Source organism: Phalacrocorax aristotelis, chromosome 2 (assembly GCF_949628215.1).
Source record: "Phalacrocorax aristotelis chromosome 2, bGulAri2.1, whole genome shotgun sequence".
Lineage (NCBI taxonomy): Eukaryota > Metazoa > Chordata > Aves > Suliformes > Phalacrocoracidae > Phalacrocorax > Phalacrocorax aristotelis.
In genome coordinates this window covers 81,711,825-81,735,072 of record NC_134277.1, presented here as the reverse complement: position 1 = coordinate 81,735,072, position 23,248 = coordinate 81,711,825, and the positions used below count along the sequence as shown (strand labels likewise).

The 23,248-nt window shown below is 38.5% G+C and overlaps 1 protein-coding gene across 1 annotated transcript in view; it reads right to left on the bottom strand.

The window, feature by feature from the left end:
* Positions 1-23,248, bottom strand: part of LOC142053108 (cadherin-10) — a 114,752-nt gene that overhangs the window by 52,195 nt on the left and 39,309 nt on the right. The window contains exon 2 of the mRNA XM_075084227.1: positions 19,369-19,747. Coding sequence (XP_074940328.1) covers positions 19,369-19,599 — 231 coding nt within the window. The 5' untranslated portion in view covers positions 19,600-19,747. The remainder of the gene's footprint in view (positions 1-19,368; positions 19,748-23,248) is intronic.

Sequence of the window (23,248 nt, the reverse complement as noted above, 5' to 3'; positions counted from 1 at the left end):
TAAAAACTCATTAAACAAGACTGTCTTTGTTTCCATCTGAAATCACTGCAACATGTAAATTAGTAAGCTGTGAAGATTTTCTACCTTTATGATGTGTGCGGTTCTCCTCATGAATATCCTAAATCATATATATCTTTGGAAGAGTTATATTTAGGGGCAACACCAAATACACCATGGAGAATTGAATGGCAGTCTGTCAACTCAGGAAGTGGAGAATGTCAGCTAAGGTGGAGGGTATACATCAGAATTAAGGAATAAAAAACATTAAGGGGATATTTTAATAATCTCCATAAGAGTGTTATCAACGGTAATATAGCATTATTGTTAAATTTAATCCAGAGGAAGGGAAGAGAGGGAAAGAGAGAGAGTAGGCATCTTTTTCATGTGTCTCAGGAAACTACTGATGAATCTGAACTGACGCTTTATCTAATATTATATGATTTCAATTGATGAGGGATGAAGATGTCTTGGATCAATCCTGGCTTCATTTTATATCCCAGTGAGATCAGTGGGACTGTTCATGTAATAGATGCATAGTCCAGGACAGATACATTGCTATAACACTACAGGAGTAGTCAAGGTATGAAAGGTAGATCTGTGAGGAAAGGGAGGTGGAATATGTATAAACCCCTAAATGCAACTTAAATTTTTATTAGTGCATCAAATTTGTCTCTCCTTCTAGTAAAATAAGAAATCCATTATTCTAGAGAATAGTATTCTCAGGAAAAATACTGTCTATATACCAATTACTAAGTAAAGCAATTATAGTTTACAATTACATTACAGAATGGTTGAGACTGGAAGGGACCTCTGGAGGTCATCTTGTCCCTGCTCAAGCAGGGCCATCTATAGCCGGTTACCCAGGACTATGTCTAGACAGCTTTTGAATATCTCTAAGGATTGAGACTCCACAACCTGTGCCAGTGCTCAGTCACCCTCACAGCACAGAATTGTTTACCAGTTTTCAGAGTGTTTCAGTTTGTGCTCATTGCCTCTTGTCCTGTCACTGGGCAGCACTGAGAAGAGCCTGGCTCTGTCCTCTTTGCACCCCTCTTCAGGTATCCTTCAGAGATCCTCCTCTTCTCTAGACTGAACAGTCTCAGCCTTTCCTCATAGGAGAGACGCTCCAGTCCCTTCATCATCTCAGTGGCCAGGAGGCCAAGTGGCCAATTTTGCTGGATTTTCTCCAGTATGTCCAAGTCTCTTTTGTACTGCAGTGCCCGGAACAGGACACAGCACTCCAGGTGTGGCAGCCTCACCGGTGTTGAGTAGAGGGGAAGGATCACCTCCCTTGACTTGCTGGAAATACTTTGCCTAATGCAGCCCAGGATATGATTAGCCTTCTTTGTGGCAAGGGCACATTGTTGGCTCATGTTCAGCCTGGTGTGCAGCAGAACCACCAGGTCCTTTTCTGCCAAGCTCCTTTGCAGCTGATCAGCACCCAGCATACACTGGTGTCTGGGGTTGTTCCTCCCCAGATGCAGGACTTTGCACTTCACCTTGCTGAACTTCATGAGGTTCCTGTTGGGCCATTTCTGCAGCTTGTTGAGGTCCCTCTGGATGGCAGCATGACCCATCAGTCACTCTTCCCTATTTGGTGTCAGTGGAAAACTTGCTGAGGGTACGCTTTGCCCCGTCATCCAGCTCATTGATAAAGATGTTAAACAGGACTGTATCCAATATTCATCCCTGGGGTATACCACTAGCTACTGGCCTCCAGCTAGACTTTGTGTTACTGCTCAGTATGCTCTGGACCTGGTCATTCAGCCATTTTGAGTGCACTTCACAGTCTGTTCATCCAGCCCATACATCAACAGCTTCTTTATGAGAAGCTCTTTATGAGAAGTTCTTTATGAGAAGTGTCAAAGGCCTTACTGAAGTCCAGGTAGACAATATCCACTGCTATCCCTTCATCCTTGTGGGTCCCTTCCATATTAGGACATTCTATGATTCTATGATCTTCCAAGTCAGTCACTTAATCACAGAAGGTTATCAAGTTGGTCAAGCATGACTTCCCTTTGATGAAGCCTTGTTGACTACTCCTCATAATTTTCTCACCCTTAATGTGCCTGGAAATGGCTTCCAGGATTAGATGCTCCAACACATTGCAGGGAATGAGGTGAGGCTGACTGGCTTCTAGTTCCTTAGGTCCTCCTTGCCCTTCTAGAAGCTGGAGCAACATTTGCTTTCCTTCAGTCTTCAGGCACTTCTCCCAGTCACCATGACTAGTCAAAGATTATTCAGAGGGCCCTTGCAATGAATCTGCCTACTTCCTCAGCACTCATGGGTGCATTCCATCAGGGCCCAGGGAGGTCCAATTTGTTCAAGTATTCCCTGGCCTGATCCTCTTCCACCAATAATACACATTCCTTGCTCCAACCTTTCCCCCATGTCTCTGGGATTCCTGAAGGCTGGTCTTGCTAGTAAAGACTGAGGCAAAGAAGGCATTCTGTACCTCCATCTTTCCATTTCCTGTGTAGCCAGGTCCCCTGCCTTGTTGAGCAAGTGGCCCACATTTCCCCTAGTCTTTCTTTTGTCTCCTATATACTTACAGAAGCCCTTGTTGTTGTCTTTGACATCCCTGGCCACTGAGATTCAATTGCACTGCAGCTTTAGCTTTCCTAACTTCACCCCTGGATTCTTGGACAATGTTTCTGTATTCCTCCCACGTTACCTGTCCTTGCTTTCACCCTCTGTATGCTTCTAATTTGTGTTTGAGTTTGGCCAGGAGCTCCTTTTTCATCCAGACAGGCCCGTTGGCATTTTTTCCTGACTTCTTATTCATTAGGATAGAGCTCTCTTTAGCCTGGAGGAGGTGATCCTTGATTACTAACCAGCTTTTGTGGACTTCTTTTCACTCTAGGGCCTTATCCTCTTCCAAGCAGATCTTTGAAGAGACAAAAGTCTGCTCTCCTGAGTCCAGAGTTGTGAGCTTGCTTTTCATTCTGCTCCCTCCCCTGAGGATCCTGAACTGCATCACTCATGGCCACTGCAGCCAAGACTGCCTTTGACCTTCACATCCTCAACAAGGCCCTCCTTTTTGTTGAGTATGAAATCCAGCAGAGCACCTCTCTTTGTTAGCTCCTCAGTCACTTGGAGGAAGAAGTTATTATCAATGCACTCCAGGAACCTCCTGGATTGCTTATGCCCTGCTGTGTAGTTTCTCCAGCAGATATCAGGGTGTTTGAAATCCCCCATGAGGATCAGGGCCTGTGAATGTGAGGCTGCTCCTATCTGTCTTTAGAAGGTGTCATCCACTTGTTCTTCCTGGTCGGGTGACCTATAGCAGACACCCACTATAATGTCACCTTTGCCTGTCCTTTCTTTAATCCTAATCCATAAACTCTCTGTTGGCTCCTCTTCCACGCCCAAGAAGAGCTCCATGCACTCTAGCTGCTTTCTCACATAAAGGTCAACTCTGTCTCCTTCTCTTCCCTTCCTGTCCTTCCTAAAGAGCCTGTGTCCCTCCACTGCAACACTCCAATCATGGCAGCCATCCTTCCACATCTCCATAATCCCAACGAGATCACAGCCCTGAAACTGCATGCAGATCTCTAATTCATTGTATTTATTCCCCATACCACATACATTAGTATACAGGCACTTAAGAGGGAAATCCCAGCATGTTGTGTTACCAGAGAGGGTTTGGGGGATTTGTCCACAATGGTGCCTTGTAGACAACTTCTGGGCACCTCAGTTACATAAGGAATTACAAAGGGAAATTTAACTGAATTTATCATGTTTATGTTAAGACTGGGTAGATAGCTATAATTAAAATTTTAATTAAAAATCCTCCTATCAAAGCAGCGTATTTTTTCCCTCTATCAGACTGTAAGATACCAAAATAACCAGATTTGGATATAAATCTTGGCACAAGTCCTAGAGAGCATTAGACCTTATGTGTGTATACATATAAGACAGCATCATCAGCCCAGTGAACTGTATTCCTCAACTATTTTTATTGGAAACAGAAAGTCCATCCTGATCTTTGCTGCTACAAATTAAGAACTGTACTTCATAGTAATTACTTTCCCTTGCAATGTTAACTGCTGTTTTCAAAAATGTGTTCTGTGTACTACATCACTGATGAAAAATTATTTCTAACTTATGTGAACTCCGGTAATCAACTGATAGGCCCAGTCAATATTTGCAAAACGCTTCTATGACATTTGCTGGCGTTTGTAAGACATCAGAAACACTCTTTACCTAATCTCCCTTTTCATAATTTCCAATAAAATATACTATATTGGTTACATTGTTGGTGTTTGGGTTTTCTTTGTGTTTTTTTTTTTTGTTTGTTTTTTTTTTCTTTAAATATCCTTGGTTTGGCATAAATTACTGCTTTATCATTTGTACCAAAACCCTCTATTCTTTTTGTTTTGTCTATAGAACCACAGGGATCTTTTGCATTCTCTTTTTTTCCAAAATTAGGCCCAGTTTCATGAAACTTTAGTTCTTGTCTTGTGTACTGTTAGCTCCTATTTTCTTCCTTTGGCAGTAAAAAGAATTCAACACTGTTCCTAGAAAACTTCCTAAATCTCTTTTATGATACAGTCTTACATGGCACTTGAAATAGTATTCCTTGCTTCTTCAATGACTTTTTTTTCTATAGCATGTCCTTATCCCTTCCTAGCAAATACATCAGTATTACTGAAATCTCTACCATTATTCTTAAATAATAAGCCTTGATTAATCCCATGTAGCTGTTTTCAGTGTCACACCACTCAATACTCCTCTAGCTAATACATTTATTTTACTTGGCTTTTACCAGAAAACATGCCACTCCTGAAACACAGAGAATGGTCTGTCACATAACCTGACCTAACTAAAGAGATAATTAAGCAATCAGTTTATCTTCCAACTGTATTATTTATATAGTAGACTCATTACCCTTTTTGAATGACCTAAGACATCCTGCTGATCACTAAAGGTATTTCTAAGTCTTCTGATGAATACTCTGTGGAGCTGGCATCCTCAGTAGCATCATGTGTAAAAATGTGGCCATATTCCTGCACAGTAGTTCTTACAAGTGACAGGTATTTTTAAAGACAAAAGGAGTGATCTGAGAGATTTTGCAAGCGAAAAACCTAATATCAATTTACAAAAGTCCTGTAACTTTCCTGGCTTTGTCCCCTTATAGATGTATTTATCTCCTATTTGGCTATACCCATTTGGCCTCTCCTAAAGCTCATATATTCTGTTACACTAATTTAACGTTTCACAAGTAACTCCATTAAAAGTTTCCCTAAATTTTAGTAACATGGACTGGAACACTGCATTACCCTTCCTATCCTTTCTGTTTCCTTCCTCAGAATGGATTATTTAATGACATTTATTTAAATACCTACTCTTTAAAATGTAAAATTTATGTAGAACTCTCATTTTATTCTCAATTTTTCTCATTTTTTCTTCACCTTTTACAAAATTACGTTAGTGATTTTTCTCATTGTCAAAATTTCAAGTATCAGTACCTTTTCTGCCATTTAGTACTAAGCTAGATAATTTATAAACATGGTAGTAATAGATGTTAATTATTATATTCAATTCAAAATAATATTTCTTAAATATTTCTACTTCCTAAAGACCCCATTTGTAGTGGAATTAGCAATCACAAACGTGGAGACCCAGAATTTTTAATTTATGCATATATTAAATCAAATGCCATACCTCAAAAAAAGATATGCAAAAGTTCTCATTGGAAGATGGATTTCTTAAAATAAAAGGAAGAAATCTTTATTACTACTTGATGTCTCTACATATCAAGTGTAAATTATTCTACTAAACACTATATTGTAGCATATGTACTGCCAAATTATATATAATTACACAAAACTATTAAAACTTTTTAGGAAGAAAACCCAGAAAAGCATTTTCATAACATAAAACTCTGCCTAAACTAAATGTGAGGAAAGAGAGGTTACTTCTTTACTCAGCTGTTTTTAGATGAGGAAGCGACAAAGTATTCTGCATGATCATCTCTACTGCATCACACAGCACTTTACAAAATACTTAGAATGGCAATTTTCCGAGTTCTTCTACAAAGTAGGTTTTTTGGTTTTGTGGCCTTTTTTACCACCACAGTTTCACCCTAAAATATTTCAAATCATCCAGTCCAACCACTGCATCCAACTTTGTTGTCTTAAATGTCATTTGCTTGAGAATTATTAAGAAATTACAACCATTCTTTGGGCAATAAAAATAAATCAGAAGTCACCAAACTATTGGCAGTGAAGGACAGTATATGATTACCTCAGGCTTTACACCAAGAGGAAATTTAATATGGTCATGTCTTCCCACCACAGCTTTGAGATATATTTGTAGGCAAGTTGAAAGTAAAGGCAGGTTCGAAGGAAGTTCAAAAGCAGAGAAAGCACCTACACTTTTGCCTAAATATAAATGTGCCAAGAAAAGTTATTTCTGTGTGGGTCTGCATTGCATGTAAAACAATAATGCTAAATCCAGGTAGCATAACTGGACTGAAGACCATAGATGTCTGAAATAGAAGAAAGGCACAGAGTATCAGAGTAAGCCAATATGAAGGAGCAAGGCTTTTCTGCAACTAGGAAAAGGGGAACAGAACAGATGAACGGAACTGCAATTGAGCACTGAGGTTTTCTTCAATTTTTACATATTCTTGAATGTATCCAGAATTTTTTTCCCTACAGAAATTTTGTGTGCCCAGCCATCTGATTCTTACAGTGCAGCCAGTAATCTTTGCAAATACATAGTTTTCAAAAGTACAATATCATTAATATCCCAGAACATAATGCTCCTTCTTTCAGCTCATATTTTCCTTCTAGATGCTTGCACACAGTTTGTTTGCACATGCCTTTTAGCATGTCAAGCCACCTAATTATTAATTAGGTGCCTTTCTAAGTTGTAAAGTGCATTCAGACATGTGAGGTAACTTGCACGTGCATTTCAGGCAACTGGATGGTGTGTGAATTGGAATTTTGAAATGAAAACAACAGAGCTTCTTTTCTCAGACTTGAACAGTGTATGAACTTACCTATGGTTGCACATTTAAAACTGCTACAGGCCAAAATATTGTCAAATTAGAGGGCAATTCTCCCCCTCAGTGGTCCAGTCTTCCTTTAACACTCTTAGGTAAATAGCTCTTAAAAGACTCCAGAAACAGAAATAATTTAGTTTGAGGAAGTAACACTGATGAGATGGACAATTATGTTTGCTTAATTCTGCAAACAAATCATACTTTGTCTGCCAGGGACTTCAGATATATTAACTGTATAGCTCCTTATTGCCTCAGAACAGAAATAGTTGGAGGGTTTGAAAGAACTTGTGATTACAGCCTTTTTCGTTCATCTTATTTTTAATTATCTTCAAAGACATAAGCACTCTTATAAATATAAGGAAAAACTTCAAGCAGGAAGTCTTTTTAAAAGGGTAAACATCAACTCTTAACTCTTGGAACTCTCTCCCTCATGGGTATTTTGCAAGTCACTGATTTTCCCTCAGTTTTACCCCCGGCTCTTCCTTGCTATCTGTGTATATAGGATATTTAAAAGGTCATCTGCATCTGATTTTAAAAAAAAAAAAATTAAGAGAGGAAAAAAAAAAGCCCCTAAAGCGTCAGCTTTTGGATTGCTGTTGAAACTATTGGCTGTTTATACTTTTATCTTTTCAAACAAGGTGTAGGTCAAACCTTTCTAAAGCTCCCTTTTCTATTATGTTTTTTAATTCCTTGAGTGAATGAATGTACTGTGATGAAGTGGGCTCTACTTTTCCTGAAGCTATGACTTTGAATATAAATTATTTCAGTTTTATCAGTTCTTCCCTTTTTGGAGTATCTTTTAATGACAAGCAGATACAAGTTTAAAATTGAAAGGGAAATTGAACCAGAAGAAACTGAAGAGTTCAGACTAAACTACTTCCCTGTTTCTTACACTATTTTGCAGCAAGATGCCATTTTAAGTGCAATGAGTAACCATGTACAAACTGAGTTTGGAAACCACCCAAAAGAGCCAGAATTCATCTCCATAAAGGCAACAAAACCTGTCTTACCAGTGATTTTAGACTTGCTGGAAGGATGTCCATAACTTCGACTATCTACCCTCTAAATCTTCCTGACCACTGATCAACGCTATTGTACTTTGAGCTTTCACAGAGTGGAATTGTCTCTTTTAGTAGTTAGTTTCAAAGTGTCAGATCAATACTATTGAATTATTAGAAAAAAGAAAGTCAAACATTTTTAAATATTTTAAAGGCAGTGTTCTGTATTCTTCTTTGAAAACAATAATGGAGTATATTAATAAAAGGCTTGCACTGAAATACCTATGTGTAAAAAAAGTAAAAGGGAGAAATTCAGTAATCTTCTTCACTCTTGTATCAAAACTAGCAAGTTTTCATCAAACCTTTCATACATTCCCAGTAGCTTGCATTTGCAATACTACCTTGTAGCATTGAACACCATTAGATGTAGCTTCCAGTTACTTGACAGAAAAAGAGGAAGGAATATTCAGCTATTAGTTCCTACTCATATTTGCATTAGCTTTTGAGTAGAGTTGAAAAGTATTTGCATTAGGGGTAAGCATGTGAAAGCAATTAGATAGATGTAGAAAATAATGAAGTGAAACTCCCACACTGTTTTGAAAGTGTTCTTTGTGAAATACTCACAGCAGATTAAAATTAAGTATGAGCATAGTGTATGATTCAACCATACTGAGATCTATTGACACATAGAAAAGGAAATTACAGAATCACAGAATGGTAGGGGTTGGAAGGGACCTCTAGTGATCATCTTGCCCAACCCCTCTGCTTGAGCAGGTACAACTACAGCAGGGTGCACAGGACCGTGTCCAAGCAGGTTTTGAATATCTCCAGGGAAGAAGACTCTGCAACCTCCCTGGGCAGCCTGTTCCACTGCTCTGGCACCCTCACAGGAAAGAAGATTTTTCCCTTATATTCAGGTGGAACTTCCTGTGTTCTAACCTGTGCCCGTTGCCCCTTGGCCTGTCGTTGGGCACCACCGAAATGAGTCTGGCCCCATCCTCCTGACATCCATCCTTCAGATATCTATCAGCATTGATAAGAACCCCCCTCAGTCTTCTCTTCTCCGGGCTGAACAAACCCAGGTCTCTCAGCCTTTCCTCATAAGGGAGATGCTCCAGTCCCCTGATCATCTTTGTAACTCTCCACTGGACTTGCTCAAAGAGTTCCCTGTCCTTATTGAACTGAGGGGCCCAGAACTGGACACAGTACTCCAAATGTGGTCTCACTAGGTCAGAGTAGAGGGGGACGATAATCTCCCTCAACCTGCTGGCCACACTCCTTTTTATGTACCCCAGGACACTGTTGGCCTTCTTGGACACAAGGCCACATTGCTGGCTCAGAGTCAACTTACTGTCTGCCAGCACTCCAAGGTACTTCTCAACAGAGCCACTTTCCAGTAGGTCAACCCTCAACCTATAATGGTGCATGGGGTTGTTCCTCCCCAGGTGCAGGACCTTGCACTTGCTCTTATTGAATTTCATTATGTTCCTGTCAGTCCAGCACTTCAGCCTGTCCAGGTCTCGTTGGATGGCAGCACAGCCTTCTGGTGTATCAGCCACTCCTCTCAGCTTGTTATCATCAGCAAACTTGCTAGGTTACACTCTGTCCCTTCCTTTCCAGGTCATTGATGAATATATTGAACAGGACTGGACACAGCACAGACCCCTGGGAACACCACTAGTGACAGGCCTCCATCCAGACTCTGCCGCACTGATCACGACCTTCTGAGTTCTGTTGCTGAGTTCTCTATCCTCCTCACTGTCCACTCATCCAACCCACACTTCCTTAGCTTGCCTGTGAGGATGCTATGGGAGACAGCGTCGAATGCCTTACTGAAATCAAGACAGACAACATCCACTGCTCTCCCTTCATCTACCCAGCCAGGCACACCATCATAGAAGGCTATCAGGTTGGTCAAGCATGATCTTCCCTTCGGTGAATCCATGCTGACTACTTCTGATAACCTTCTTGTCATCTACATGGATGGAGATGACCTTCAGGATGAACTGCTCCATCACCTTTCCGGGGATGGAGGTGAGGTTGACTGGCCTATAGTTTCCCAGGTCCTCCTTCTTGTACTTTTTGAAGATTGGAGTGACAGTTCCTTTCCTCCAGTCCTCGGGCACCTCTCCTGTCCTCCATGACCTTTCAAAGATGATGCAGAGTGGCTTGGCAAGAACATCTGCCAGCTCCCTCAGCCACTCATGGGTGCATCCCATCCCATGGATTTGCAAGAATCCAGTTTCCCTAGGTGATCTCTAACCCAATCCTCCTCAAACAAGGCGAAGTCCTCCTTTCTCCAGATTTTTTTCTCTCTCCTCTACGGGCTAGGCTGCCTGAGGGCCAGCCTTAGCAGTAAAGATCAAAGCGAAGAAGGCATTCAGGAACTCTGCCTTCTCTGCATCCTGTGTCACCAGGGTCCCTTCTTGTTCAGCAGTGGGCCCACTGTATCCCCAGTCTTCCTTTTCCTTCTGGTGTATTTGAAAAAGCCCTTATTGTTATCCTTGCCATCCTTGCCAGACTGAGTTCCAAGTGGGCCTTGGCCTTCCTCGTTGTATCTCTGCATACCCTGACAATGTTCTTATATTCATTCCAAGTGGAAGTCTCTTTTTCCACTTACTGTGAACCTTCTTCTTCCATTTGTGTTTCTCTAGAAGCAATTTGCTCATCCATGAAGGTCTCCTGACTCCTTTCCTTGACTTCTTCCTCTTAGGGATGCACTGATCTTGAGCTTGGAGGAAGTGGTACTTGAATATTGACCAGCTCTCTTGGACCCCCCCTACCTTCTAGAGCCCTAGCCCATTCCATTCCTCCAAGAAGGTCTTTGAAGAGGCCAAAGTTGGCTCTCTTGAACTCCAGGGTTGTAATCCTGCTTGTTCCCCTGTTTCTTCCATGCAGGATCCTGAACTCCACCATCTCATGGTCACTGCAGCCAAGGCTACCCCCAACCCTCACAGACTCAACCAGTCCTTCCTTGTTCGTTAGTATAAGGTCAAGCAGTACATCTTGCCTCATTGGCTCCTCCACCACTTGCATCAAAACGTTATCCTCGATGCTCTGCAGGAACCTCCTGGTTCATGCACACCTCACCGTGTTGCTCTTCCAGTGAATATCAGGGTGCTTGGAGTCCCCCACGAGAACCAGGTCCTGCGATCGCGAGGCTACTTCGCAGGGTGTTTTGATGGTATTTTGACATACCATCAATAAAAAAAATAAAGGTGTTTTGACCTTTGAAGGGTCATTTTGATCAGGAAGAACTAGAAAGATATTTAATTTTCAACTGATTAATAAGTCTGTTCAGCAGAATTTAATGTTTCAAGACCTGTTTCAATGAGCAGCTTCCTCTACTTTGCACCTCCTACAAGAAAAGGCATGCAGTTTTAGTTTGTTTTCCGTAAGGGGAAAAAAAGAATAATGATTAAAACCACCTCATGCTTTCCAAGATCTATTGCAGTTTCCATGCTTTGAATTTCAATTAAAGATCATTAACAGTGTTAAAACTACATAATACTTATGGCCCTATAGAGGCCAAGAAGAATAAAAGCAGACTATCAAATTAATATTTGCTTGAAAGATGAGCAGATAAAACTTTAAGAGATTATATCCCATTTCATTCACTATAACTCTCCCAGTTATCATGAATTCTAAAATTATGCAAACTATGTATAAAACTCTACCACGATACTTCCCATCTTTTCACCACACCAGTTGGTAAGGAAGACATATCCATTTCATTACAACTATATTAGTGCTGTTAGCCACTGTTTTTCCCTAGCAGGACTCATACAGGCATTGGCATGCTCTGAGCTCTTTCCCTTGTGTCCAACCAATACAGTAATAAAAATGTAGGACACACTGCCTTTCAGTTCTGTCAAACCAGATCTTCTCTGTTAAGCCAGGGTTTGAATGGCAGCACTGTTAGTCTGCTTTTTCATCTTTTTAGATATTTTGGTTTCATTTTGCTATCTTCACCTATATCCATCCTTCCTTCCTTCCTTCCTTCCTTCCTTCCTTCCTTCCTTCCTTCCTTCCTTCCTTCCTTCCTTCCTTCCTTCCTTCCTTCCTTCCTTCCTTCCTTCCTTCCTTCCTTCCTTCCTCCCTTCCTCCCTCCCTTCCTCCCTCCCTCCCTTCCGCTTCCATTCTCAGTGTGTGCTGTATCTCCTCTAATACCTCTTTTGACAGTTTGAGCTACCAGCATCTGATGAGGCCCCACTGGTTTTATGAAATATGTCTCTTACAGCACTAGGTGGTTCTGGTTGGATGAACAGTCCTATTGACTTTTCTACCCCAGAGAAACAGCACGGTCCCAAAGCAGTCTGCCTGTTTGGTCTTTAGGGACAGATTTTAAGCAGAAAGTCATTCAACTCATCCAGCATTTCTCTTTAACAGAATAAATACTGACACTGAAGTCCCCAAGAAGGGCAAAATCTACCCTCAGCTCTGTTGGACGCGGTCTGCGCCCCTATAAAAAAGTCTAAAAGGACAGTAATCCATTCCAGTGCTATTTCTCTGTGAAGCACTGGAGTTTCACTCTAGGTCTCTGTTCTTCCTCACCCTTTCCAAGATTTGCCAGTCTAAAGAGGCAACTGGGAATGCTCCCTTAGGTCCTTCATTTACAGTGACTGGCACATCTGACCAAAATTACCATCAGATAATTTGGACACTGGGAATCGTCCCCTTAAGCAGTTGGATTGAGTATGCCCTCAGTATGCCCTACCCAAATGACCCAATCCCTCTTTCCTTGTTACCAGACAACACTTTTAAGAAACTCATATGCACAGATATCTGTTCAGGGCTGGGAATCCGTAACCTTTGGATAAATATATCTGGCTTTGGATTCAGGCACAAGACACCTGTGGCTTCTTAGGTCTTCACTAAACGACTAGTAGATATTACAAAGCCTTTGCATTCTTTAGCAACTGCCTGTTAATTCTGTCTTGTGTCATCCAGCAAAACCCAGTGTCTTGTAGGGATACATGCAGTACTGTAGCTAACAAATAATCAAATTTTTATGGGAATAAAAACTTACTATTCAGCCAGGTCAGCTCTTTGCCACCAGTACCTTCTGTTGCTATTTAATGAAGCAAGTCAGGGACTCCAACATACACTGAGGTTTCCAAAGGAATAGCCCTTTTGCAAATAGAAAATATAAACCTTCTGCACACTCCAATCTAGAGCAAATGATTAATCTAACCAGTTATAGTCATAAACTCCCTACTAAACTGGATCCCAACAGAGTCTGAGAAAGAATTTAATCTCAGCACTCTGAAAATCAGCCAGCCTCCAGAACAATCTTACAGGAAGCTTTTGGTGCGTCTGATGTTAATGGAAAAACAATGGTTGTACCATGTGATTTGAGAAGCCATCGTAGTTCCTGTGTTCTGGACTACAAGAAGAGGTAGAAAACCAATCCTTCAAAAAGAAAAGAAATTGAAACATATTTCACTCTGACAATCCTGACCTGTGCTGAAATATGCCCCAAAAACAGGCTTTCATATCCTTGACATAAATTGGTGCCTGAAATAACCCTCTTTACAGCCTATGGGTTAAGTCTTGCTGAGAAAGAAATAATTTTCTAAATGTTGTTGTCCTTCAAGTGTCAATTCCACCACACTGCAGTATCTTCAATGAGATAAGATTTTCAAAGACACACCGCTGTGAATAACTTACTTTTTGCATCTGGTAGAGTTACACCAGAAGAATCCCACATGGAAACTGTTAAAGGACAAGCTGTCCTCTTTCACCTTGGCAGCTGAGTCCTAGACACAGCAGATCACAATTAATTTATTCTTCCTTTCCGTTCTTCTTTATTGATCCCTAACACAAGAATCTGCTCTAGCTGAAAATTCAGCCTCTACAGAACTTCAGTGCCACAGAGTCAATTCCCTTCCTGAAAGGGAAGGCATTTTATGCTCAATCAGATCTTCACACCAAATATTATGCCTGCATATGAGCACTTTCAATTAGAAATCCTACTCTTTAGTCTCTCATGGCACCAAAGGTCATTACAAAAGAAAGAGATATGGTAGAAACACTCTTCAGGAATCAAAATACAGAAGTTTTTAAAAGGGTTTGGTAATTTTCATTTACCACTACAACAGCAACACTTCATTTGGATCTTTTTTTATTTTGTCCCACTTGATAGCGAACCCCTTGAAATCAAGACAACATGCTCTTTTCTATTACCCTCTACAAAACCAGTAGTTTTGGTAGTTGCTGCATCAGAAAGAAAAGCCCATTCAAAATTCCTGTCTAGGATGGTTTCTGTCTTTCTCTTCCTTCAGGAAATGATTTTGTTTGATCTTTCCTTAAAACTGACTCTTTCTGCAACAGTGACAACTCTATGCACATCTGGTGTTAGCCAATCTTTATCCTTTTACGTTGATAGAATGTGGACTTTCAGAAAAATGCATCTTTTAACCTCTGATGTTGCCAAATTCTGTGTAAAATATTTCTCATTGGATTATGCACTATATGAAGCAATACTAAGCAATATGAAGGTATACTATCAGTACTAATTTAGTGTATTTATTTCCAATATACATACATTTAATTAGAGTACAAGCAACATCTGAGGCTTCCTTACTTTATGTCTTTATGTCTTGGCGGGAAGATGTCCTGGGCTCCACTCACAGTTTTGTTACACACTACGCTCTTGCTGAGGTGTCTAAAAGCAATGCCACTTTTGGTATAGCTGTCTTTAAGGCTTTATTGAGTTCAGGATGTGGAACCCTTCTTCATGTACCAGTTCTGTGGTATATCATCCACAGTGTCAATAGACACAGATAGTTACTAAAAGAAAAAGATAGGCTACGAACCAGTAACTGTTGTTCTTGAAACTGTGTCATGTATGCATACGTTGCTAATACTGCAAGTCCTTTCTTCAGAATCCTGTTTGTGTTGGAGTTCTCGAACTGAAAGGAACTAATTGAGGTTGACATGTTCTGCTCTTTACACCAGCAAAGATAATGGGTGCATTTAGAAGCATGCAATTATGCATACTACCAGGATAATCCTTTCTGATAACAGTTCTAATATGGAACATGCAAAATTACATACAAATTTATGTGAAAATAGGTGATAAATTATCTTTTGAGATACTAAAAAACACTGCAGTGTAACTAAGAACATTCTCTCAAAGTAGTGAAATATTCATGTCAGTTGATCCTTTATGCAATGAAACTACTGTGATGAAAATTGCTGGAAAAGGTCATTATCTATCTCAGAAAGTAAAGTGGGAAAAATAACGGCAAGAATGAAACGAATGGCAAGATCTGGTGAAATAATAAGGAAGGAAAATAAACTTCAGTGCGTATGAAGAATTTATTTGTAAATTTATTTTTCAGTGACTATGGATTTAAACACTGTTGCTGCACAGTAGTGCTTTCTTTAGGTGACGGCTATTAGAGTATAATCTTTAGATTTAAAATAAATATGTTTTTTCTGGATATACTCAAAATAAATTGAAGTTTTTCAGAACAAGTTTGAAACTGCGTAATACTTTATAATTGCAGCACTTTATTTGAAAAATAATAACTGGGCCTTAAAATTACATACTAGCAAAAAGAAATAAAAATTATGAATCAGATTGCAGAACATTAAGAAAGAATAATAAAGCATACATAGGCTTCCTGCACAGAAAAAGACATAAAGGAAGTATTAACCATAACTCTAACCCCAATGTGAATAAAATGTCTTCTCTGATATGAGGTTTAAGGTTGTTTTTGAACATCCCTGCAATGATTATCTGAAATTAGAAGTACCTTTTCTCAGAATTACTGTCTCCTAGTATATTTTTGCAAAGATAACTCAAAGAGAAATTGTGTCTTGTTTCCCACATTGCACTTTAATGGCTTCAACCTTTACTAGAAATTACTGCTGTAATTATTGTTTGAGGTTCTGCATAAACAAAATTCACTTATAAATTTTTGATTTCTACCATCAGGATACTGTGTATTATATGAAGGAAAGGATGACCATCCTCCTGTCTTATAATAACAATAAATACTGACCTGAAGCAACCAGTGAATGCCCATAATCAGTCAATATGTACTTTTCCACCATTTCATAAGCATGGTTGACTTAAACAAGGAACCCTTCAGCTGTTACTGGATTAGGTATCCCATTCATTCATTGAACCTCATTTCAATCATATTATTCTAGTAGAACCTCATGCTGACTTAAACAGTGAATAAATGAATGCATAAATTACATTGTGAATTGTAGACACTGGTTTCAAGAGTAATGTGAGACTCAACAGTTTTCAAGCTCCCTTGACAGATATATAGATGCAGGATAAGAAACAATAAAAAATATATCAATCAGGAGCTCAGAAAGCAAGCATGTGTAAATCACAAATCCAGATGAATCTGGCAACCTCAGTTTTGGAATTTCTGCTGATTATTTCACTGGCAAGTTTGTCATTTAGCTATTATTGTCAATTTTAAAAATCACTCTTAGTACTTATTTTTGACTGAAACCTCTCCATGACATTCTCTCCTTGTCATTTACTACAAATCATTGAGTTCTAACTTGTGCTCTTACTATCTTACATAATTTCCAATTATTGTCTCCAAATACGTTGCAGAGAAATTAACAGGAAGGTGGCATTTTATGCTACCTACCCAAATGATTTTGTCTTTGGATAAAGTCAGATAAAATGAAACATCCAGAAACGTTTTGACTATACAACCCACATGGCCTTTGGAAAGGTGAGTGCAAGACCAGGAAAAAGAGATAGCTACTATAAAGTTTATGAACTACTATTTTCTCTAATAATTTGATAATTTGGACTATCAGATTTTTAAAAAATTAATTAGAATAACAATCAATTTTTAGCTCCACTTATAATCTCTGTTCTCTTTTACTTCTTTGGTGTAAAACTCTCCCCATGCAAGTGCAATACTCTTCATTTTACATGTGTTTTCTACACTTTTCCCAAACCTGTCAGGAAATTACTACAAGGCAACTTTATATACTCAGGTTAATTTAAAATTTGCTCTAACTAGAGAAAAAAAGGTGAAAGTGCCGTCCTAACTGCTCCTCAAGTTTCTTCTCAGTTCTGTACTCTTTATTTGCTACTTTGCTTATCTTTATTTATCACTTCCCATTTGTAGACACTTCTTTTCTCTCAACCAAAGTAGTTCTGTGTTTATCAACATTTTTTATTTTTTTTTAATGCAGATAAGTTAGCTTATAAAAATATTTACCCTTTTCCCTCCAAAGAGTCTTCCTTCACTCATCATGACTGGAAGAAAATTATTGACACCACTCACACTTCATGATATGGGATCATAAATATTCAAAAATAATGCAATAGAAAAAAGTAATCAGCAGGTTTCTGAAGGAGCCTAAATACTTTGAAATTCAGGGTGCCCTGCAAAGCTATTTATTTCCTGGGACTTCTGGGAGCAATAAACTTCCAAATGCAATAGCATAGTGTTTTGATACAGCTAAACTTATTTTGTGGGCAAGGTCAATTTTCATAATCTATCAGTCTGGCTTGGACTGAGGAACTGTCCTAGATACTTTGGAACATTTGGGAAGCATGACTTTACACTTGGTAAGTGTTTGAAGTAAATATAGGGACTATTTACAAGGCTCTCAATACACTTTGGAAATGGCTGAATCATTCAAATGCTAGTGCTAAAGTTACAGATACAAAGCAACAAGTAATTGGAAACCAAAAGGCAGTTTATTCACTCATCAGGTTGCAGTCTTAAATTTTTACTTAGTATTTAACATTCTTAATCCTTTCAAGAAACGCTTTATAATATAAAAATCCCATGCACCAGTACATGCTGGAACCAACTGGCTGGAAATCAGTTTTGCAGAGAGCTTGGGGTTCCTGTGGACAGCAAGCTGACCATGAGCCAGCAATGTGCCATTGCAGCAAAGAAGGTTGACAGCAACCTGGGCTCCATTAGAAAAAGTATCACCAGAAGACCAAAAGAGATGTTCCTTCCTCTCTGCTCTGCCCCAGTGAGAAACATCTGGAGTGCTGAGTCCCATTCTGGGCTCCCCAGGGGAAGAATGATATAGAGCTACTGGAAAGAGTCCAGCAAAAGGCCACTAGGATGATTAAGGGACCGAAGTATTTTTCATATGTGGAGAGGCTGAGAGAGCTGAGACTGTTGAGCCTAGAGAAGAGAAGGCTCAGCAGAGACCTTATTAATGTATATAAATACTTGAGGGGAAGGAGTGAAGGAGACAGACCCAGTCTTTTTTCAGTAGTACTCAGTGACAGGACAAGAGACAATAGGCACAACCTGAGATACAGAAAATTTCCTTTAAATATAGGAATAAACTTTTTACTCAGTGGTCAAACACTTGAACAGGTTGTCCAAAGAGACTGTGGAGTCTCTACCTTTGGGGGATTTAAGATCTGATTGGACATAGTCCTAAGCAAGCTAGCTGACCTTGCTTTGAGCAGGGAGGTTGGGCTAGATGATCTCCAGAGGTGCCTTAGAATCTCAGCTATTCTGTGTTTCTGTGATTTTCAACAAGTTGGCATTTCTCTGCAGTATTTTACAAGTTCAAAACCATGCAAAAATGAAAATCTGTATTGCAGAAAATTATATTTCTGTGCTTATCACCAATCATTGGTGCTAACTGGTACCCATTACTGCCGACACTAACTTCCACTTTCAAGCAAATCGCCATTTCAAATTAATACCTTGTAACGGTTTGAATATTATTGTGGCATTATACGTTATATATTTTTTAATAAATTACATGGCAAAACATAACCATCAACTGAAAATAATGTGAAGGATTTTTCCAATGCCCTTTATGTATGCATCTAGTATGCTATGCAGCCATATGCGCAGTTCCGCCAACGTCTGTTGTAGTACACTTCCTAACCACCTCGTTTCTATCACATGGTTGTCAATGAATTTTACTCACTGCATTCTACTGAAATTTAGGGAGAGTTAAAGAGAAAAAAAATATTTTTTCTTCGGGATAGGTTGTATTCTACAAACATATGTACAGGAAAATAATGCCTTATCTTGTATGAAACATGAAATATTTAGAGAAAGATTTGGAAAAGAATTTTATAATTAATTATAAAATATTTTTTGATACAGAAGATATACTGAGTGGGCTGCTGGTAGGAACAATGTGCTAAAGCAAACAAATTTGTCAAAGATATCTTCATTAACAAATTCAAACATTTCTGAATAACTTTAGCAATATTGATTTAGTGATTCTAGTAGGACAAAATATATATATATATATATATATATATATATAGCCTGGAAATCTTTCTTACACATGAGAATAAAACATAGAAACTAGGGCTCTGTAGAAAGATAAGTAAACTTGACAACTGGACAGAAATCTTAATGAGGAACCTACCTTGCCTACATACTGATAATCCGATCCTGTGTATTCCTCTAACAGGAAAAACTGGTTCCACATCCAGCCTCGTTTCTGGCGGTGAATTGCTTTTCCATCATTCCCTGATGCACGTCCCCCAAAGCTTTTGCGTCTGAGATCAGGAGTCCTTCTGAACAGCATTTCTGTATGGCAGGGATGCAGCAGCCACATCCAGAGCAGCAGAAGTAATAGGACTTGCTGTATTGTCATAGTTCTCCACTGCTGATGCTCTTCAAGCTGGTCAGCGATGGCGTCTACAGTTTTGTTTTTCTTGACTTGCTTTTTATGTCTCTTAGTTGCTGATGCAGCCAAGCAGTTTCCAGCAACTCATCTCCGAACTGTGCATAGTATCCAAATCCTGAAAGTAAACAGAGAAGAGACAACGTGAGTTGAAATGCATTCACTCCCTAGTGTCCAACACCACTGCTACTTGCCCTGCAGACACGAAACATTATGATGTAGAAAGCAACCTGGTTAGGAATATAAAGGTTTTCCAGATAAGGAGAACACTGTCAATATGTTAGGTAGCTGCTGTCAAAACAGTTCCTAAGAAGAGTAAGAGTGCCCTGAGATGATCAACTATTTTCCCATTAAAATCTTTCAATTTAGCAACTTCTGAGAGTGTTCCTTATATAGACTGGGGGATTAATATTGCCGAAACTCACACATTAAATACTGCTGCCTTTACTTCAAATGTTTTCCATCCAATTTCATTTGCAAGAATTCCATTGTTTAATTAATCTTACTATCAAGAGGACTGAAAAGCCAACACAAAGTAGTTTTAGAAATGAGGAAACAGTAAAACACCAGTTCTCCAGAGTGTTTTAAATGGTAAAAGAGAACATCATATGCATTGGAAAAAATATAACATGACAAGAAGCAAACTTTTAAATAGAAAAAGTTCTTGAGAAGATCTTGCACTATGGAGTGCTGCAAATTTAGCCTTAAAATGTAGGAAGTATTTAAAAAATGAAGGCCTGTTTTGCAAGTGTCCTGAATGACTTTCATTTTGGAAAGTACTGAAATTAATCTGACTGTGGGAAGTGATATTGCAGAGAGAAGACAAGCCTCTCCTAACTCATCTTTGTTTTGTCTTCACTTCTTTCTTGTTTTGTTTTGTTTTGCTTTGTTTTCTTTTAGTTTTTCCTTCTTCTAACAGAACCATGAGATGCTATTTCAGCAAGAGAAATTTAGCCAGGTTCTCTTCACTTTACTTCCATTCCAGCATTTAAAGAGTAACACTTTTTGCTAGTGAGATCATTTGGTAATGTGTTCCTTCAGTAAATCATGAAAACCTATGATTTGTCTCCATAATAGGGTATAGTTTCTGCAAATTTTAATCAGGGTGGTTTCGGGTTTTTTAATCATGCCCACAGAACACAAAATGCATGGATGGTTGTTACAGTTCCCTGTATATTCTTCCATATGTGGCAAGTAGCAAATAACTTTGGGGTATTTTTCTCCTGTTTTCTGATTTTGATAGATGAGTAACATTGCACACAGCAATCCCATGTGTCCTCTGGTTTCAATAGCATTATATTAGAGCTCACTGTCGTCTTAAACATTCATTTTTTTTAAAGTAGAGCTATGTAAAACTTGCAGAAATTCTTTCTGAGTTTCAGTTTGATATTGATGTGCTATTTAAGATGTTTCCAGTAAGCCTGTGTTAACTAAAAGAGTTTGCTATAAAATGTAGCGTGGAAAGTCTATGAAACGTAGTGATTTCTTATAGGTAAAAGACTTTGTGTGTATGCATGCATGTGTGTGCATGTTAATAACTGAATAGATGCAGTTCAGGAACCAGCTTTTGTCTTCAGAATTAAATTCTCTCAGGAGAACATTTACCCCTCTCCTCCAACATTTAGAAGAATAAAGAACTTCTCAAAGCCACTGCTTTCAGGACTTCAGCCCCAAGATTGTGCACAATAACTCACAGGTGTTCAGCTCCATTTGTCTAAATAAAGAACAAGTTTTGTATAATTTCATTTACCCCTTCTTCCTTTCTCCTAAAACTTTGACTTTACTTGATTTGTGAACCTTGAATACTACCTAGAACAATCTGTCCTAATATAAACCACTAGTAACTGCTAAATATGCTGAATTATATCAGCATGTACAAACTGCAGATGTGGTCCTCCACCTTGGAAATTATTTATCACAACTCATGTTTATGGTCTTTTGAAACAAAAGCATACTGAGTAAGACAGCAGGACTATGATTTATTCTCAGATACTTAGAAATGTTTCTTCTCAAAGACCACAGGATTTTCCAACTTGATATTAGCTCTTCAAGAGCTATTATTAGTTTCCCTAAAAATTGAAAAGCTATTGGGTTTTTTTAAAAAAAGATACATTTTCTTTCTTTTTCTTTTTTTTTTTTTTGTTCTTTTTTCACTTTCTTATTGCCATCAGTATATATATTACATTATTCACACATTATTATTTGATGTAGATGTGTTGTTAAATTCCTCTTGGGAAATAATGCTTCAATATCAGGGGTTGTTATTGAATTTCCTTCTTGTTAAATTAGGTCAACAGAATGAAAGCTTAGATGAAATTTGTTAAAGTAACAAAAGTAGCTAATGCACATGGACTTGGCAAGCACGGCTGCTTAATGGATATATGTACCAGCAAGGCCTTTTCACTCCTTTGAGACTCTCAACAGAGCAATAACATTTACCTTTAAAAATAAGCTAGCGAACAAGAAAAAACAGACTGAACTAATAATGATTAAATAAAAAGCACTGGAATAAAGGAAATATTTGAAGATAATTAGATAAAGGAAACCTTTTAATATATAACTACAGAAAATAAACAGAAGTCCCAGCTCTGTAATGCATTGCGTATTTGGGTTCTGTACTACCCTGCCAGAGCTGGAACACTAAATGGAAGATAAACTTATCATATTTTTTTTTTTTTTAATTTCCTGGAAAACTAATTGGAAAAACGTCTAAATTTTCGTGAAAATATTATTTTAGAAGAAGGTCTGAAAACTCAGCAGAATTGTAATAGTTTTGCTGGTTTCAAGTAAGTATGGTTTGTTTGGTTGCTTTTTTTTAAAAAAAGAACTGAAATAGTTTAAAGAACTTTAAATAGTTTTAAATTAAACTATTGCACCAGTCTCTCACCTCAGATCTCTCCTACCTCTTCTTCCAGAAGATCATTTCTCAACATTTTCCCATAAGAGCAAGGAAACAAAGGAAAAAAATGTAAAGCTTTCTAAAAACTATCAAGTATGTGCAAGGTTCCATATTTCTGTGTAATATCCTTCTAAATTACATTAAACTTACTACAGAGGAACATTGTGTCCAACTCTGCTCTTGTTTACACAGGCTTTTGTTTTAATGAGTTTTCTTGGAACAATCTCTAGTATGGAGGAGACGGATCAATCACCACTGAAGCTGCTAATCATTTCACCACTAGCTTTTAGCTAACAATTTTAAAACAATTGGGCACTTCTCACTTTCCACAAGTTAATCACTTCTATATCTCTCAGAACTTAGATGAAAACATTTTAATGCAACTTCTGCTGTATTACTGTGATTTCAAATGTTATTTTTGCAAAATTTGGAAAATATTATATTTTGCTTGCTCAGTCATGCAAGCCCCCTAATAATACTAAAACATACTTCACACCATTTGAAACTCATGAGATTTGATGGACACATAAGATGGGCCATGAATACCTTTAACTAATGTACTTCTTCTCAATTAGACTTCCATTACTGGTTGCTCCAGGAGGTTGATCTTTTACAGCTGAGATATTATTTCTTTAGTAAAGGATTTTCTCTTTTCGTCTGTCTTTTTGCATTAACATATAGCTGCTTTTGGAAGTCAGCAGATTTAAACTGAAGTAAAAA